This window comes from Diadema antillarum, unplaced genomic scaffold, assembly GCF_040938485.1.
Source record: "Diadema antillarum isolate AM-2024a unplaced genomic scaffold, OU_Dant_1.0 seq00000386_RagTag, whole genome shotgun sequence".
Lineage (NCBI taxonomy): Eukaryota > Metazoa > Echinodermata > Echinoidea > Diadematoida > Diadematidae > Diadema > Diadema antillarum.
Window position 1 is genome coordinate 201031 of NW_027271384.1, and position 20101 is coordinate 221131.

At 38.9% G+C, this 20101-nt stretch overlaps 1 protein-coding gene across 1 annotated transcript in view; it reads right to left on the bottom strand.

The window, feature by feature from the left end:
- Positions 1 to 19792, bottom strand: part of LOC139731897 (lamin-B2-like) — a 41698-nt gene extending 21906 nt beyond the window's left edge. The window contains exons 1-3 of the mRNA XM_071642772.1: positions 19298 to 19792; positions 2935 to 3124; positions 1154 to 1246 (exon numbers count right to left, since the gene is read on the bottom strand). Coding sequence (XP_071498873.1) covers positions 1154 to 1246; positions 2935 to 3124; positions 19298 to 19689 — 675 coding nt within the window. The 5' untranslated portion in view covers positions 19690 to 19792. The remainder of the gene's footprint in view (positions 1 to 1153; positions 1247 to 2934; positions 3125 to 19297) is intronic.
- Between the last annotated feature and the right edge of the window lie 309 nt (positions 19793 to 20101).

The following is a 20101-nucleotide window of genomic DNA, read 5'->3' on the forward strand; positions in this document are numbered from 1 at the left end:
TTAAATGTTTCTTTTTCAATCAGATATCATTAATAATGCCTCCGACAACACTTTGTGGGTGAGGAATAAAAACTCTGGTCAGTATTTCACGCATCATTTTTTGGCTTTTCCCTGTACCATAATTGAGAACAATTGGGGGTGGGGGTGGGGGCACTTTGGCCACTTCTTACGCCATTTCATTCTTGCAGGCTCAATTCATAATACCAAGACATCCTGTCAGGTTTATAGCTGAACTCCCTTGCCTCACTGTACATCCATGAATAGATTAGTGTAAGGAAGCACGGGATATCCACTATGAGTTCACTGCCCTTTTATCCGGTGGATTAGCCACTGCTAAAGTAAGCTCCGCCTACATTATCCAACTGGAGAGCGAAAGCTCTTCGTCCACATGCTCTATTGTGATTGGACTCTGCAAGATCTCAATAAAGTCAAATATTGATTGCAAAGTACTGAGCTGAGCACTATGGAATGAGAGAGAGGGGGAAAGGAAAGAGAAAAGGAGATATGGCATCCTTGGTAATTGATTGAAAAAAAAAAAATCAATTCCAGGGATCTCTTAGCTTGGCTGGTCACTGACCCGTGACAACCCAGACAAAGGTCAAGAGTGCTGTAAAGGATACTTTTGCCTTCCTTTGTTTGATAAAGAAAAGCTGCTGACTGGTTGTCTGGAACTGGCACAAAGCCTTGAGCAGCAAAAGGGATGCCTTGGTTTGTTTGATGGGCACTACAGCCATTAACAATTCTGTCATGAAGTTACGTTCCACAGTACGATTAGGTGGCATCTCCTCACCTACTTTTACAGTATCATGTTAATCTGTCATATTGCCCAGATAATCAAATCATACCTCAATGTATTTCCTTTAAAAAAAAATCTAACACCAGACCATAATTTCCATATGCAGTGCCTTTGCTTACTTTGTTACCTTCATTAGAACGTGTGTCCTCTGTGTCAACACCGATACTGTGAGAGAATGTGTGGAAGGTTTTTTTTTTTATTTTAAATTTTTGCATTTTTACATTTTTACCACCATACCATCATTTCCATATGCAGTGCCTTTGCTTATTTTGTTAACCTCATTGGAGTGTGTGTGTGTCCAATGTACTATCACCGTAAGAATACCAGTATGTGAAAAAAGTTGTAGATCAGCTTTACCTCTCTGTACAGCTGTTCTTTGAAGGCCAACTCCTCCTTGAGGCTCTGGATCCTGTTCTCCAGATCCACACGCAGCAGAGTCTCCTCTTCCACCTGGGCATGAGAGATAGATGGATAGATCCATTGATAGATGGAAAGATTGATATATGGACAGATGCATAGTTGGATGGATAGATGGATAGATTTATAGATGGATAGATTTATAGATGGACAAATAGATGGATAAATGGATGGATAGATGGATGGACAGGTAGATATATGGATGAATAAATGGATAGAGCGAGAGGGATAGATGGATGAATAAATGGATTGATAGATGGAAGATGGATAGACAGGTAAATAAACAGATGGATGGATGGACAGATAGAGAAACAGATTGACAGATGGACAGAGCAAGAGAGAGAGAAAGGAGAATTACTATTACTATCATCTTTTCTCTTGTTTTTGACAGTGTAGAAAAAAATTCTACTAGGATACTGACATAGCCAATGCACTTCTAAAATCACTACTAGTAACGGATACTAAGTACAAAATTGACAAAATACAAGCTACTACTAAGTGCAAAATTGACAAAATACAAACTACTACTAAGATAATGCGTACTGTTTATGCATAAAAAGAGAGGTGGCAAAAACCTTGACATGCTTTGTCCCGTTACACACCAATTTAAATAGTTTAATCAATGTAAAACCTTCAGCTACCTTGCATAGCGGAGTGCAACGTGTTTATCTGTGTTTTTGCTTTCAAATGAACTCAGGCGCATCAACCCTGACACACATCAATGCGGTAACCGTTGTACACAACGTTTGCAGCTGTTACGTGGAGCGCGGATGGCCATCGATGCTAAAACACACACACACACACACACACAAACACAAACACACATGCCTTATTTTTAATTCTCCCAAATGGGATGCAGGGGTCACCAAGCAGGTGTGGAAATTACGTCCGCAACAATGAGCATCGCCTTGACCATACGTTAATTCCGCGCTTGATACTAAGCCGATGTGTGTGTCACCTACAGAAGGTCTAGATATTCTGATTTGCTGTGGAAGGTCACCTACCGAGGTACTCCCTGTCATCACAGCACAAGTAGATAAGGAGCAGCGAATGGGAGAATTTTGCATGACGCATAAAACTACATGAATGCCCCCATGAAGGCGACATTAGAACAAGATAGATGAGAAGGGGTGACAACTTACCCTACACTACTCAAGATCAGAACATTATAGTTTAAGGATACAAGACTTTATTCCTCAACTCATGGAAAAAAAGAAAAGAAACAAAATCAAACAAGAGAGGCTATGACATCATCATTACCTATAGGGCGAATTCAAATTCTGACAGTACCCTATTATGTAAAGAAGGCTATGACATCATCATTACCTTAGGGCGAATTCAAATTCTGACAGTACCCTATTAGAAACACAAACTACAAAATCCTATTAAATTCTCTTATTCTCTGTCTACTTTTAGTGATGCTGGTTTGAAAGTTACTCTATAGTTACGTGTACCACACATCTACTAAACCAGTATATGTTCACATGCATAAAACTTTCATAAATTTTGTGAGGAGCCAAGATTCGTAACAGTAGAATGCACATGAAATTGGTTTTTTTTTCCTACCCTATGCATTGAATGCAGTTCGTAAAAGTTTTATGCCACGAAAAGGGCTGATGGCTCCAATTTGCGAAAGTTTCATGCTGCGAATGTTTCTGGTTTTACAGTACTTCAACATGAAGGGTGGATTTTTTCCCCCTCCATGGCAGCCCTGGTCTTACCTGTTTCTTGGCCACCTTCAGCTGCTTTTCCTTGCTTCCTAGCTCTTTCTTGGTGGCGTTCAGCTCGTCCTCCAGCTGGCGCTTGTCGTTGGACAGGGCCCGGATCCGGCCGTCCCTCTCGGCGAGCTGCGCCTCCAGCACCGAGATGCGCTTGTTGGCCGAATTCAGCTCTTTCTCCAGTTGGCTCACCCTGAGGTAATGGAAAGGAAAAAAAAACACAATCATGAAGTAGCTGTTTATCTACTCAGAAACACCCTTTCTCTCTCTCTCTCTTAAAAAAAAAAAAAAAAAAAAACCGATTGAATAGACATCACAAAATCATGTTGTATAGTTGACTGCTGCACGATAGTACAAACCCACTTGCCCACTAGTCCGAGCAAGTAAAACTCAATTTATAACAAGTCTATTAAAAGTGATTGGGCACTTGCCTCTCGAAAGAGTCTGGGACCCTTGCCCGAATGCTCATTTGAGAAATTGCGAAATATATCTTTTGAAATGACATGAAGTGCTACCACTTCCTTTGCAGATGCAAATTTCTATGACCTAAACGTGCAACATAGCTACCAGATCTTTTCTTCTCCTTCCCCCTCTTATTCTTTTGATGGAAGTTAAAGCATTATGTCTCTATTTAAAGAAACATACAAATGCATTAATTAATTCTACTCAACACTTCACAATATATGCAGCGGCAATCCCTACATATTTTTCAATGGTGATAATTCAGTAAATGCTACTTCTGAAAAAAAAAAATCAGCAGAATTTTATTAGTCCAGTAACTTTCTTACAACATGTCTTATTTCAATGACACCTTAACTGTTTCATTTATTTGATTAGCCTATACTCTTCAAAACCAATGTGAACATGGAGTGAAACTGAACATTTTTGCATGTCTACAAAGAAAGGAGGAAATCATAACTCTTGTGATTTTTCTCTCCTAACTACTGCTCCACATGCACAATAATTGCATCATAGTAAGTACAAAACAAACAAAAACTAATATACAAAGTCCTTTTGCTGCCCGCTCTGATGTCCTCTACAATTCAATCATCTCTTGTTGCATGCATGGTTGCATTTGAACAAACATATGAGCATGTTGACTCTGCAAAGGGAGACTAGTATGCAAATGTGGCAAGTAATGAGGTACAATGTACACTAGACTTTTGACCTTGGACAGTTGAACCCGCATCTTAGCAAATGTCATTTCTGAGAACATACTGGTACCGGTAGCTGCTATGTGGCCGTAATGTACTGCAAATGTGCAAAAGAAATATGTACGTGGAAATCCAATCAAGAATAGAGCCACATTCCAGTAAGGGAATTCATCTTTATGATAATGGGTTGATATTAAGACTGAGTGAGTGACATGCATTGTGCATGCTGGCGGGGAAAACAAAAATCGGCTTCAATTCAGTCAGTCGGCAGCAATTTCTTACTGCTTGGGACAGGGTCTTTTATAAGGAGCATACAGGTGTAAGCCTACTTCTTCTTCTTCTTATCGCAAAATGTGCATGTTTGATACCTAAAGTTCGCTGACTACTGCTACATGAAGTTGCCTGGGGCGAAACACGAGTGGTTGGCATCATTTGCCTGATTTCTGGTAAGGGTATTGTACATTGTATGTACGTTGTATGTGGAGCACTGCACTTCACTGGGTTAGCAACCCCTGCTCTTTGCAATGAATGCATGAATGAAGTGGTATCTTTAATGTGCATGAATCAGGACTTACTCGCACATGGGACCTCCATTTAATGTCTTATCCAAGGGACAGAATGTGTTTTTGTCTCTTTGCTAGGTGCAGTGGGAATGCAGCCCGAGCCACTGGGTTGTGAGGCATGCAAGCTAGCGATTGAGCCACATGACTGCCTATGTAGGTCATGAGCGTACTGTCCGTATCTTTGACCAACTTATTGAGCTGAAATGATAACTCAAAACTACAGACATATTGGGAAATTTTCAGGTGTTGTGAATCTGTGACTGCAATGCTGCAAATTAATTTTGATCATTATATTTATTGGAGCGCTAAAAGGATACTACAAATGTGCCACCACGATCTGAAAGCAAGAGGTCAAGTTAAGTAGAGTATGGGGGCAGCTAAATCTGTGGGAATTTTCTACTAGAGTTGATTAGCAGCAAATTCCCTCTGCCCTATTTTCTGTTCTATGGTATTAGGTTACTTTCCAAATCATTCAGGCATTTGTGGGGGGGGGGGGGAAATACCAATATGATATAGTTTTTATGCACATTTTACTATCACAGTATACTTCATCCCATAAAATTCTGGAGAAAAGGATATATCACATCTGCAAATAGGACAGATATTTTGGAGTACCAGACACCGCACGCGACATCATACAAGTAAAAATGTAAACTTGAAATCCTGAACGATCCACACGTTTTCCAAACTCTGCCATACACAATGTATGAATACTGGCAAAAGCCAAGACTATTTGACCCCAAATCTGTGTACACTTTTCACTCCAGCCACACAAGCCTAATTTTCATATCATTTTTTAATATCTGAATCTGCCATACATATGGTAATGACTCATCAGCATCACAAATGGTAAAATGAGGCACTTTTGTACATAGTGAAAGACTCTCTTTATCAATTTGATCTATATTCTGGCTCTATCAATGGTCGTCTCTACCTCCCAAAAGACCTTGGAACCAAAGGATAATAGCATTCACAGTCTGAATAATTCACTCTGCCTTTCATTCAGTACTTGCAGTGCTTCAAATTAAACCGTCTATGAGAAGGTCATTAGTTGGTGAGATCCTTGAGCACACACACACACACACACCATACAATGCATGTATGATGTACGAGTAGATTTGCAAAAATTGTCCACGCACTGTAAAGCATAGAGTGTCGCACACAAAAGAAATCGTGTTCAGAAGCGTCAGTGCAACACCTAAAGTAGTGATAAACAACCCTCTGGGAGGTGGGACCGGGAGGCTGTACAGTCCTTCCAGTCAACCAAAGCAGCGAGAAAAAACAGCATGGTGTTTGCTTAGAACTGTCAAAGTTATGAATGAAGGTAGATGGTGTCATACAGCACATTGGGCAGAAGAGAGAAAAAGAAAGGTGGCTAACTGTGCAGAGCGTGACACACAAAGTACTACTATCTCATGATCCTTAAAGTAAATTTTCAAATGTTCAAAGACACAACCACACCAATATTTGTTTTACAAAAAAATGAAACAGTCTCAATACAGAAAGAGAGAGAGGAAAGAAAGTAGGCCCTACATTAAAATGATCCCATCTGCACTTTTGTAAACATAAAGCACCACCTGCTCTTTTACACTGTATTCTGCCAAGAAGATGTAGATGCAATGTGCCTAGCACAGTCCGTACACACAAGCAAGATTAGGGGTGTTCACACACAATTTAAATCGATGGTTTTCAAAATCGATTTTTGCAACGCCGTGTGAAAACCTACAACTCTTGTGTGTGGATACACACACACACTTTTTCAAGAGTTAATTGCCTGAACAAATTTCCAAGCTAATTTTAACTTTCATGAGCTTGAATAGCTCACTGTGAGACCATCTCCCCCCCCCCCCCCCCCCCCCAATATGCATATGAGAGCAAAAAACACTCGATTAACTCTGGCATGATTCTATATCCATGCAACTGGCTTGTGTGTGCCCACCACGTCTGACAGCGGTTTCCAACCTTTGCCGCCATTTATCAGCCGTTACTATGGACCAGCTACAGTGTACTAAAGCAAAACAGTTGTACCTACTACAGTGTAGCTGCAAGCACTAAATTGTTGCTATGGTGATTATAAACACAATTGCTGCAAGCCTTTGGATGAAACAATGTCATGGCCAACTTTACATGTAGCGTACATATATACAATGTAGGTAACTTTAAAAAAATTAAAAAAATAAGTTGAGTAAAGGTGCATTATAGCACAACATTCACTCTGACTTTCCCACAACCTTGTGCTGCTATTATAAGTATTAATCTGGGACAGCATGCATTTTATAATGAAGTAGCCTATAGAATTTTGCAAGCCTGAACATTGTCAGTCTCACAATTAATACAATGTATGTGTACATCTGTACACCATTCCATACAAAAATATCAAAGGCAGCTACACTGTACAGTGTCTCAGGTTTTTAGAAAGTCTACATTTTCAAGCCAAACTGGCCTAATGTTATTACTGTTTTAGATCTTGGACCAAAGCTACTTTTTATAGCAGTCTGAGAGAATCAATTGTTGGCTGATTACAATGTATATCAAATACCATTGATCTTTATTGCACTAGTCTGCAATCTATTGATACTCCTGCAATAGTGCAAATTGAGTGCCCTAGAGCTCATCACAGGGGCATGCCCGGCTAACTATGCATAATTAATTAGGAAGGAGCTGTCTAAGTCGATGCCATGGCAACAGCATCAACATCACACACTGTGTCTTCATCACTGCTAATAGTCCATGATGAACAGGGAGGGAGGTGATCTCACCTCCCTGCCATGAATGAAAGCTGATAGTAAGGTTGGCATTGGAGAACCCAAGGGCATAGGTCACGTGGAAGTGACCCAGGTAAAATATTTAGTCCATTAGAATGGTCATGAGTGTAGTCTGCTTCCGCAGACTCCGTTGCCCAGAGCATGTCTACTGTCATAGGCTGCGTTTATCATCTTTCCCCATGTTTGAAACACATTCCAGTACCCACCATCAAAACATGTTTGCAAAGGCCTTTGGGATTGTGTTTCTTGAGCTGTTGCATCTATTATTTCCATGGTGAGACAAGAGGGAGGCCTTGTAACACCCATATCTCCTTCAGAGTTGTTTGGAAACCTTATTTCTATGGCAGAAGTCAGTTGATAAAAGCACCTTCATGTGCGATGGGTTTGGGAAGAGGAGGGGGAACAAAGAGAACAATATATATATATGTATATAAATAGCAATAATAATGTCACAACAGAGGAACGCAGGGAATGCATTAATTGCCAATCTTGATTTTAATGAATAATCCGAATTTTCGAGGATCCTTCCTCTTCATCAGGGACGACAGTGCGAATTTCCACAATGATATTAAGAGTCAGTATATATACATATATATACATATATATACACACACGTAGGCCTACCATAATTTAATGAAGCATTTTACGGAAGCTTGTACATCATGTTGATATGAAACCCTGCCATTAATTTGTGACTAGAACTGTGTGAATATTGTTCACAACACTATATAAAGTTATATGGAGAATATTATAAGTAGACCTTGATAAAAACTCCTGATGAAAACAAGGGTGTGTTTTGTGGTTGTTGTTGTTGGTTTTTTTTTTATAACACATTCATTGTCTTCTGTACAAAAAGCAAGAGAATGTTGACCTATACGTACAGTTGTAATGAATCTATCAATTCCTAATCACATTCCACAGACTTCCACAGACTTCCACAATTTTGAGTACTGCTTTTTCACCAAGTTGGAAAACAAACAAAACAAATCTGATGGATAACGCGGAGCACAGAAGCATGCTATGCTATACTTTGTACTTCCACACTGGAAGAGGGAACTCTTTCAGGAAAGGTGTGCAGGATGCTGAGGTTTTAGAGGACAGGAAAGCTTTCCTGTCAGAAAAAAAAATAAAAAAATCAATTCCTTGATATCTTCTTCACAGACATGATTCCATATCACAGGATGTGCAAATGTGCAAATGCATATATCAACAGTAGCTGAAATAAAAGGGTACATGATCTACATACTGTATGTGGTGCACGTGATCATCAAATCACGTTTCCAGCCCGGCTTTAGACAGTATGCTTTATTAAGGACACAAATGCTCTTGTGCTGATCAATGCCACAATAACTACTGGAAGCCATATCCCCATGCAAGGTTTCTACACTGTATATTTGTCACAATGCACTGCCAAGATGGATCAGCAATACTATGTAGTCTTGTGAAAAGTTTTCAAAATGGTATTACTGGAGTCTGAATAAAAGACCATACTCCTACTACTGAGTACCACATTCCAGAGGTGAGTCCATTCAGCAGGCGCTGGGTAGGCTGGCCTCATATCACACATAACTGTGAACCTCAGCATGCTGGGGGAATTTCAACTAGAAATTACAAAAAAGGGAAATGTAATACACCAATTACGGTATAAAATTACCAAATACCTTTCATCAGTTCACTCCAGTTATATAGAGAGCACTGTGCTATCAACTACCCTTTGTTATCAACCTCCAAGCAGTGAACAGATTTATAGATAGAAATCTAGAAATCTTTAGTTTCTATTATTCCAGCAGACAGAGATGGACAGACTATTATACTTGTTTCTTATAAACATGTTTGTACTGCATTGGGAAAAACAAATCATAATAACAACAGGAAAGAAACATACAAATGTGAAAACGTTTTAGATGATAAAAAACATTAATTCACATGGTTGCGATCATTGGTCATGCCCTACATGTACACAACTTGTAGGGACCTAAGTGTAATAAGTCTACCGGTAACTGTTTTACCAGGTAAGTAGCATTAGTACAAATCAACTTATTCGCATTGTACTGGCATTTTAGTGCATCGTGTCGTACAGACAAAAAACACAATTTGCTTGCATTTTACTCACACGAATCTTGGCTCCACACAAAATTTGTGAAAGTTTCATGCACACAAACGTTTGTTTGTGTAAAAAGTATAAATATAAACATCAGACATAAGGACCTTGGCTTGCCAGACTAATTTGCCCAGCGGATATTGTTCCTATTAAATGTGTTTATACCTTCCACAGCCTACCAACATTGCCAATGTCTTTGCTTGCTGACATCAGCTGACGTAGGAAACAACCTCATTTGACATATTTTCTGCTGCCCCGTCTTTTTTTTTTACTTGACTTTTTTTTAAATGAGTTGTGATACACATGACAACATTGATGATCACAACAATTTGCTACCAGCTCTTATCTAAATCTACGGAGAGAACACAGAATCCTGCAACTTGCAAAGGGATTTTTAGTACCAAACACAAACAAACAAGCACACAATTGAAATCTCTATCAAAAGGGTCACCTGCACTCTTCCATAATAGATAAACAGCACATACACTATACAGTCCTACCCGTGTGTTTAGAAGTTGACTGTCAATGTCCATACTGTCTTCCACTTGTGGCTGGTGCTGTAATACATACACTGTAACTATACACCCTTTTCTCGAGGAAACAGAGACAATTTGCCCACAAATGTCTGCTGGTAGACTGTGAAGATGCCAGTAATTTAACGTTTGCGGTGCTCCCTGCCTGCATTTATACATACACCTCCCAGCAAATTTCCACAACCAGGCTAGAGCAGGTGAATATGCAAAGATACGTGTAGTTGCCGAGTTCACTGTCACTTCTGCATGACGTATGTACAACTGAATGCCAGGCATAAACATTATTCAACCATATAATTCAGTGCTGCCAGCATTCACACAGCAATATCAGGGGGATTCCAAAGGCCCCCCCAGATGATACTTTGTGTGTCACATACATTTCAATGCAAGGTGCTACATAAGCACTTGCCTGATTGCCCGGAGCAAGTGAAAATCAAAGTCGGGCAAGTGTTTTGAAGCAATGAGAAAAAAAAATGTTTGTTTTTCCACTCCCCCCCCCCCCCCCCCCCCCCACACACACACAAACCCACAAAGTCAACCATACAGAAGCCAAAAGAAAATGACTGTTTAGTGATGCAATGCACTTTGATTTCATTTCAACAACTTTCCAACACGTGTACATGAAGAAGCCCCAATGCAATGCAACACCAACACTTGATCAAACCAAGGAGGTACTGTACTAGGCGAGCCTAGTACCTCCTTGATCAAACTACATACAGACTGTATGTAAGATTGTTACTCCACTGTGTATAAAGCGTGCAAATAAATGTGTACTGTTCATTTAAATGATTAGTGATTTGTTAAACCTTTAACTTAGAAGTGATTTTGTTTATCATTTTCTTATTTCTTGACTTTCTTTTTAGGCAAGTAAAATTCATGTTTCGGCAAGTGTTCTGCAACAATTTGAAAATCAGCTTGACCAACTTCTTCTTCTTCTAGGTGAAGTACTGACCTTTGGGAAGAGTATTTTTGTACTTTCAAACTCGGCAAATGATAGAAAAAGAAAGTAATGTAGTGCCGTGCAATGTGCAATAATAATTCCTAGATCAAGGATTTTTAATTTATTTATTTTACTATCCAGGCATAAAAGACATAAAATAATATGTTTTTGGGAAGAACTGCGGCAGAATTAGGGAGATTTGACAGCTCCTATATTTGACTGCTGTGCAAGCAAAGACGAAACTGTACTGTATGTCCAAGGAGTTGGATTACATCTCATCTTGTATTAATCAACTGCACTTGCAGTCAATGCTGTATAGATTGATACTTGATACCAGTTTTGAAAAGAATATGCATAGAAACTACATGTTGTACATCATCATTCTATTTCCAGTGGAGCTATGTATTGCACATAGTATATAAAAATGTATGTTAAATTCTTGACGGAAGCATCATGTACAATCTATACATTTATCACATGATATACAATGTATGAAATGCAGCATGAGTACTGTGTCTTTCGAGGTCAACAGTTACTAATGGCAGAAATACATTGTATACACTGCTAGCCCCTGACGAGCCATCCAGTGTTTCAAGAAGAAGTCCAGATGGTTCGATCTGATGTTTAAACATACATACCCCCTACTCCCCACACAAAGTTAAAATATAAAGTAATATCACAAGCAAACAAAGCTGAAAAATGAAGGGGCACTGCATTGACATCTTAGTAACCGCTGATACTGTCATGTGAATGCAAATTTGTCTTTTTTTCTCTCTTTCTATTTTTTCTCTCTCTAAACTGTGACCTTCTGCTCCTATAATGCAAAACTGGGGACGCTTCAGCCAAGCATATAGCCTATTGTGAGCGAAGCAGGCGTGACACCATCCATAGAATCCTCGAAAAGACTTTTACCATGCAGGGAGTGGGGTTGACACAGTAGAGTAAGCACAATAAGAGGAGGAAAAAGGTTACCACCACAGACGCACTATCAATCTAGTTGTTGTACAGCGGACTAGCCTACTTTTTTTTTTCTTATTTCATGGTATTGTGTGTCAACCTTTGGAGACTATTTGCAATACTTGATTAAACAGATGCTAGCTGTACCCTTCAATATATGTAAGAATTGTGCCACTAGCTTAGCTTGGAAGAGGCACAAGCAAAGAATAGCCCAAACATTATATGGATTCCAGTTTACCCTGGACAAATGATACCCTGGAATGTCTGCAAAACAAAGATTATCTCTGTACTGGGGCCGACTGTGCAGTGTTCACTTGTAAAGTTCTACGTTTCCCAGCATTAAATGACAATTCAGATGGGTTTGTTTGTTTGTTTCTTTCCATTCCTCTTTCCTTATCATCATTAAACTAATCATAAAAACAATAGGTATCAGGTTGGAGGTTTTCTTCGTCTTTTTTTACACTGTCTGTAGTTATTTTGGTAGTATACACTGTACATGTACATACTGTAATTCTGAATTCTTTGTCCAATTTTGGCACCTTGCCAGGTTATTAGATGATGTCCACAATGCCTTTCTCTAAGTTAACAAAATAAAAGAAACAACAACAACATGAATACAAAGAAGGCCTACCCATTGAAACTTTTAACATAACACACTCAGGCCTGGCCCAGCAAACTCAGAAACTGACTGTCACTCCTTTTCCACAGCCTCTCCTTCATCTTTTGGAATCTCTGATGCCTTCGATGTACAGAGTTTTACCTTGAAACACGATATGATACATGTTCATTTGTCTTTCCCTTTAAATACTTCTTTCCAATTGTCGTAAGTCGGACAAGAATCGTGTCTCACCAGATAGGCCTACTGGTTTATCTACAGCTATACAAACAAGCATTTAAATTGATGACCTTAATTTAGGATAAGATTGTGAAGTCTTCTTTCTGTTTTATTACACTGTACATGATGCCCTTTCCTCTGTTTGTTTTTTCTCCATGTACAATGCACTGGTTAAATGTACTCCTTTAAGAAATTCCTTACATTATTCTGTATCAGAAAGATAAGAAATACAATCCTATCTCCTCCTAACGCTTCTAACAGTTGGACAAAGTTGAATATGAAGAGGGGGAAAAGGGAGAAGCAGAGAAGAGAGCCTTAGGGTCAACATCACGCCAACCTGTGTCCCGACCTTTGACCTACAAGGTATGTCGAGGGTCTGGCATCCCACGCAGGGATAAGCTATTAGAATCGAAAGACGCTGAATTTATTGGATATTTCAGAAGAAAATAAGGAATGGCAGCATTCATGTGAGCCATGCACACTGCAGCATTCTTTGTACATGTTGAAAGCAGTCCTGTTTCCATGGCATCATTGAAAACATGTTTATTTGTGGGTGTAAGTTTGTATCAGGTTATCTGAATATCATTCTTTTTGATTGTACAGTATATTCTGTGTTATCATACACTGTACAAGCAATGTTCACTATCTTTTTATTTTCTAAATTGAATCATCCCCCCCCCCTCGTTCAGTCAGACACAAAAGTTATAATCGCATTATGTTTGCAAAGCTTTGCAAATTTAATTGACTTGAACATCTTTTCACTGATTGCAGAACAGCTACGTGTATGAGAGTGCAATTGCTACTCCACATTCAAACTGACTTGGATGACCTGAGTAAAGCCAAACAAACAACTGGTATCAGTATGTACAATTGTACCTCAAAAATCAGACCAATAAAAGAAGAATATTACAGGAACTTCTGGGATTTCAAATTGTTCTATAAGAACAGTAAACTGCAAATATAATTCCACTGCTACGAATGTAGTGGTTTATCTCTATACTTGACTCATTAACAATATTGTTTTCCTAGGCTTCATTGCCAGTAGAGCCTTTACAGGCCAAACTGTAGCTCCACACAAATCTTCTAGCCAAGTCTGAAACTGGGACAGAGTCAAAATGGATAATTGTGTAAGTCCATAGCAAAACTTCTCTGGTGAGAGGATACAGGATGTTGAACAATGCTGCTTCCTTGTTCCTCCATGCTTCTCAGGAAACTTGAGGATAAATGCACTGTGTAGTCTTGAAGAATAGACTCTGTATTTGAGTCCTTGCACTTGCACTGATAAAAACATTGGTACATCAGTCCTTGTATTACACTTGTAGCATAGAGTGTGTGACACTGACAGAATTATCATTAATTAAACCTCCCCAAAACCAGTTGAAACAAACTACTAACTGGAGTAATTCCTCTTGAATGATAGTGGTTATCAAAATGAACAAGATGCACATATATACAAAATGTGGGCAAATTAAACAAATTTCAAGAACAGTATCATATTCATATATTTATAGTATTTTCTGATAATTTTGTGTACTTAGAAATTACAAGTTCAAGAAAAGGACTTCATAGTTATGTGGCAAACCTGTGGCAATTTGGCAGTTTTGTAAATGACATTGCATATTTTGCTTCACTCATTTTTTCCCCAGCCATGGCTTTGACTCTGAGTCGTTGCATTTACTTGTTACTGGAAAACCACTCACAAAAAGAAGATTCATCAACACTTTGTCTTTGAGATAAAGTACTCAAAGCACTGCATGCCAGGTAAATGTGAAAGTTTATGTGTCCAGTATTTCATCTGGCATTCTCTAATTTCAGAGCCCTGCATCACCACTTCCAGCTGGCTGACAAGCACCACAAAATACTGTACTACCTGATGGTTAATGCACTTCACAAAAAAAGTGAGTCTGTGCATAGAAACTAAGCATCGTTAACAGCTTGAAACGTGAAGGAAGTGGTCATAATGAGGATGAGTGAAGAAACACAACATTTCAAAAAAGGCATACAGACGCTCTTAGCCCATTTCCTGTGGCCGAATTTTGAATGACCTAATATTGAGCAACCTGCAGGACACGTGTACCACGCAGCATACATGCCTACGTCATAACACGTGAAGGTATTACTCATTCTAGAGTACTGTAGCTTTCAAATCCTCTTTCAGGTTAAACATACTGTATTACCACTCATAAATGTGTACAACAGTATAAAGTTTTGACTATTTCCCATTTCTTACTAAAAGGAGAAATTATCTATGTGGTAAGCAACTCCCAATAGTCAACTACAAAATGGTCTTCATGGGCTCAAAACATTCAGAGCAAACAGTAGAATTGTACCAAGTCCACTTTTTGTTACTGTCTTAACTTTATCTGTATAAGAGGATTGAAACACAGATTATCAAAATACAAATGAAAATATGTACACCTGCAGATGTGTATCGATGTGCATTTTTATGCTCAAGCTTTATAATGTGACAATGATATGTGGTTGTAATTGACATGATGCAGTCTTTTGGTCCTGCACAGCGTACACTACAATATTGTATGTACAATAGTGCATACAATGTACAGTCAATGCAAACAAAATTATATTGTATGTTATTTCATTAACTTTATGTTCAGCAGCAATTCCTGATGTGCACTTCTGAACCAATCTCAGCAGTTCGTGTGATAAATGTTTTCTGCATTCTTTAGGAAACTCCAGCAGTTGTATGCCTGTACATGTACCACTACAGTGTACACTTGACTGGCTCCTTTACCATGGCATCAATGTAGTGTGACCCCTCCCTTTTCATGGGGCAACACAAAAGCAGGTAGCTATTGATTTTTCTTCCTTTTCTTCTGGGAATTACATCTGTCTTCAGCATATTAAGAAGACACTAAAGAAATACAAAGGCCCCTGAACTTCTAATTAAGTAGCCATGGCTCACAGGAACCGAGTGGAGTTTGCACATCGATCATGGCAGACGCGATACGCAACAGTGAAAAAAAAGAAAGTAAGAAAGAAGGTATTAGTGGGGAGATGAGAGAAAAGGAGAATACATGAAAGTAAAAGAATCAGAGCTGGAAGGGAGTCAAAGAATGAGAAAAATAAAAGGAGAAAATAATGACAGGAGAGACACTGTGACACGGATACAGTGTAGGCATCCTCTGTCTCCAGATTCTGTAATTTTGCACACTGTTCCCACAAAAGTGCAAACATGATTTCAATGTACAGCAGAGACACGATCCATCATCGCTACTAGAATACACTGAACCAGACATGTACAGATTCGTCCTATCCCAAGGCAGACAGAGACAAGAGTGTGTGAATGGGCTGTGATCGTTGGCGAGAAGCCAAGTTGTGAGTGAGTGGCTTTGTAATTTGAGCGTTCTTGCGCCACTAAATTAACCCTTTACCCGCTGTACCGAGACATTTCCTCCACGTCTGCCTGCATGAACACACTGCTGCATTGTGTTCAAGTGTTATTCTGATATTCAGCCATGACAGTTAATCAGTTAAAGCTTGGTTGTTGTGTCATTTGGAAATACATGTACAGTTGTATTCTTGCTCAAAATATTTACAGAATAAAACAGGGTGACACAAATAAAGTATTGATGATTCCATTTCACAGTTGATTTATGTGAGTAACTGACAAAGTACAGTAGTCTACCCCATTTTTCCATCTTTGTGAAGAGTTGGTTTGCTGTCTGCATTACAGTTCAAGTCCTTACCCTGTTTTCTTTACAAAATAAATAAATCAATCAGTAAATGTAGAAAAGAAATATCATACCACCAGAACTTAACATTTAATACACAGCTAAACTTTTGTAAAAGTTCTCAGTAAGATAAGAAATACTATTTTTACAGGAAACTGCCTGTCAAATATGTTTTCTCTTTCTTTCCTTTCAGAATATTAAATGAATGATACAAATTACTAAATGCTGTAAACTGGAAAAATTGATCAGATAATAAATAGACAGACCATAGGGTACTGATTACTTCAGATTTCTGCTGAAGGAAGCATTATTTTGAACAAATCCTATTAAGTTAAATTCAGAAACAATTACAATGTAGACTGTAGATACCCATCAAAACTTACTCGTAGTAGAGATTCTACCGTTCATTATTTCTTTTAATCTAAAGCCAGTATTTACTGCTGCCTTGCCATACACTGTAACTGCATACAGTTTCCATGATACAGCGTTTAGTTTTTCTTAAATTTTACAATCAAGAAACAACGAAACAGATGTAAGAGTAGTAAACAGAGAACATACTAGTATTTGTTGTACCTGGTATGTACAATGTAGGAGGAGATGCTCCCTTTCCAAACAATGGAGGTTTCGGCACTCCAGTACGCTATACACTGTACCAAAAAATTATTTGGTTAATTATCATATTTTTTAAAATTGTCTCAAAATGTGACTTTTTTGTGAACAGAAATCCATGTTGTTGTTGGTGTGTGTGTGTGTGTTTTCTTTTTTTTTGTGAAGTGTGAGAAAAAGCATGTCATGAGTGTGAGTGTGTAAAAGACCCTTAAGGTGCAAGTCTTTTGTAACTCCTACATCGTAAATACCCAGTAATCTGGTGTGTGAGACTTACACTACAGTAATGAGTTTGATAAACACGTCTGCTTGTAGTATTTGATTTGCACTATTATTGAAATTAAAATATCCTAGGAGAGTTTTAGGTGTCTTTAATGCATTTTCTTCTCACACCATGGCCGGCTTGTCTCTAAAGTTTGTTCAATAAACAATTCAAAATATTTTTGAGGAAGGGCCATTGTCTTATCCATAAATTTTTCATTTGATATTATATAAGATAATTACCACAAACAGTAAACTTCATAGGTGTTGAAGTTGTCTGAAATAAAGGACTGAAAAAAAAAGCACTTTAAATCTTCTTCTCCTTCTTCAAGTTATATTGTTAATCTGCTTCCTGCCGTGCGATCCTGAAGATTCTTGAAGATATCAGCCGTTGAAAGTCTGCCATCTGTGTGGTATTAACCAGTCAGCCATGACAGCTCATGATATTTGACTCACAAGAGTAAAACTTGTTTAGACTATGTCACATGAAATCCACTTTATAACTTATTCACACTAAATTTTTGTAAGTCTAAGATAAGATGTGATGATATTTAAAGTATTCCATCACACTATACAGATCATTATTGCTTTGCTACCAGAGCTACACTGTAGCTACTGTATAGCCATTATTAGAGCTTCATTGATTTTTTGATCAAAATCACAAAATTGTCCACGGATGTTGTAGTGGAAACGTAACAAGAGAAAAATACTGAATAAAGTCTACATTGTCCACCCTAGACCCATTGCATATTCTGCCTCTTGTTCCATGGTCTCGTTTGTGTACCAGTACACAGTTAGTTTACGAGGGGCCAACAAACACGAGGCAGATTTATTGGTCTATACATCCACACCAGTTCTTTAATACGCTGTGACTTTTGAATTTATCGATAAACATCACGTCACCTACTTTTATACAAATTTTTTACAATCATGATAGTGACAATGATGCATGTTGCACACAGATGCAGATCAGGCACTAGACAGAAAGATCCGTCTGTCCGGAGGACTCTTTTATATTTTGCCATTAACGCTGTCCTCCGTAGACAGACGGAAGGTACCAGTACCCATTGCTGTGTGGATATTCTTAACCACTGTCTCTATGGAAAATTGGGTGAGGTACCTCACCCTTCTCGATTGCGTCTAATTCACGGCCCTAGGTCGGCAAATGTAAGCTTGTATTATGAAATCAACTATTCAAGAATACACTACACTCACCAGATTAATGAATAATCCAACATTTCGGTAGAATTTTCAACGTAAAACACACATCAACCAGCCCGTCGCGTCGTCACGTTCAAAATGCAGAAACATATAGATCTAGTATGAATCTTTTAGCCAATCACATGCGAGGTAGTTTCTATGTGTTTTTTTTTACTAAAACACGTACCTCGCATGTGATTGGTTTACAGATTCAAAATGGCAACTTACGGCTAGCGAACAACGATGTTGCGATATGGATAAAACTTCTGCATTATAACCGAGTTACTGTGAGTATTTCGATTGCACAATGTGAGAAATTAACCCAAAATATTGCTGCATAATGTGTCATGTCATGTCAAACTTGTTTGAATGTAAAAAAGCTGTCTGAAATTTGGTTTATCGTAATATTTGATCTGTGCGCGATGCTCCACACAGGAGCTGGGATCATTGACTTCGGTCTGTATACGGAGGGGATCCATGAAGCCAGACGCAGTCTCTGTGGAACATTCCCCGACGGACAGATACAGACCGATCTTTCGGTCAAATCAGGCACACAACCACACACATTTCTTTGGTTTCCCAAAGGTTATAGTATCAGGACTGATTGGTCAAAACAGACATGATTTGTGCACTAAGTGAATCATAAATACATCTGACTGTAGACCTCATCATATCACGCCCAACTATTAGTAAATTCTAATATTTCTATGAACACAAACAATATGAAAACATTTGTTGATTCAGTTCAGCACAACTTACTTTGGACGGAGATCATCCAGTTCTGTTTTGTACTTTCCACATTCAATTTGCAACTTTGCCTTCTCCCCCGCTGTCTCGTCTAGAAGCCGACGTGCATCGGCTAATTCCTTTTCGTACATTTCCTTGATGTTAGTGAGCTCTCGGGTCTGGGTCTCCTCGAAGGAGGTAATCTGAACTTGTAGGCGGCCATTGTCGAGCTCCAGCTGACGAACCCTGTCGATGTAGCTTGCCAGGCGGTCGTTCAGATGGATAAGTTCCTCCTTTTCTTCACTCCTGCTTATCTTCGTTGGACTAAGAATAGTGGTGGAAGTACCAGCCCTCGGAGTAGAAGTCGAGAATTCGGTCCTTGTTGACCGCTTTTCATACCTTTGGCTCTTGGTTTGGGACGCCATTGTCGGTTTGACTTTCAATTTCACGAAAATGCACACACCGGACTATTACACCCTTCGAGACTGCCCACAGCACAGGCTCAATGCATCGGTCGCGGTCGGTTGGTCGTGGAAGCTCGAAAGACACGCGCAAAGCCCGGAAGTACAATCAAAGCCTCCAACTCAACCTTCCTGAAAATCACGTGGTTAAAAAGTTAACCAATCATGAGCGTGGAAATTGCATCGTAGCGGGAGTTTTGTCTTGGGTGTGACATCGCTGGTTTTTACTCTACTAAGAATTTCGGTTCTACCCTTTTCAAACTGAGTGAGCTGATGCTCAGACATATCTTGCGGAGAAAATAAGTCAAGTGAAAGATAGAGATAAGTGGAGAACTGAAAATGATGCGAGAGCTTCAACCGCAGTAACATAAACTAT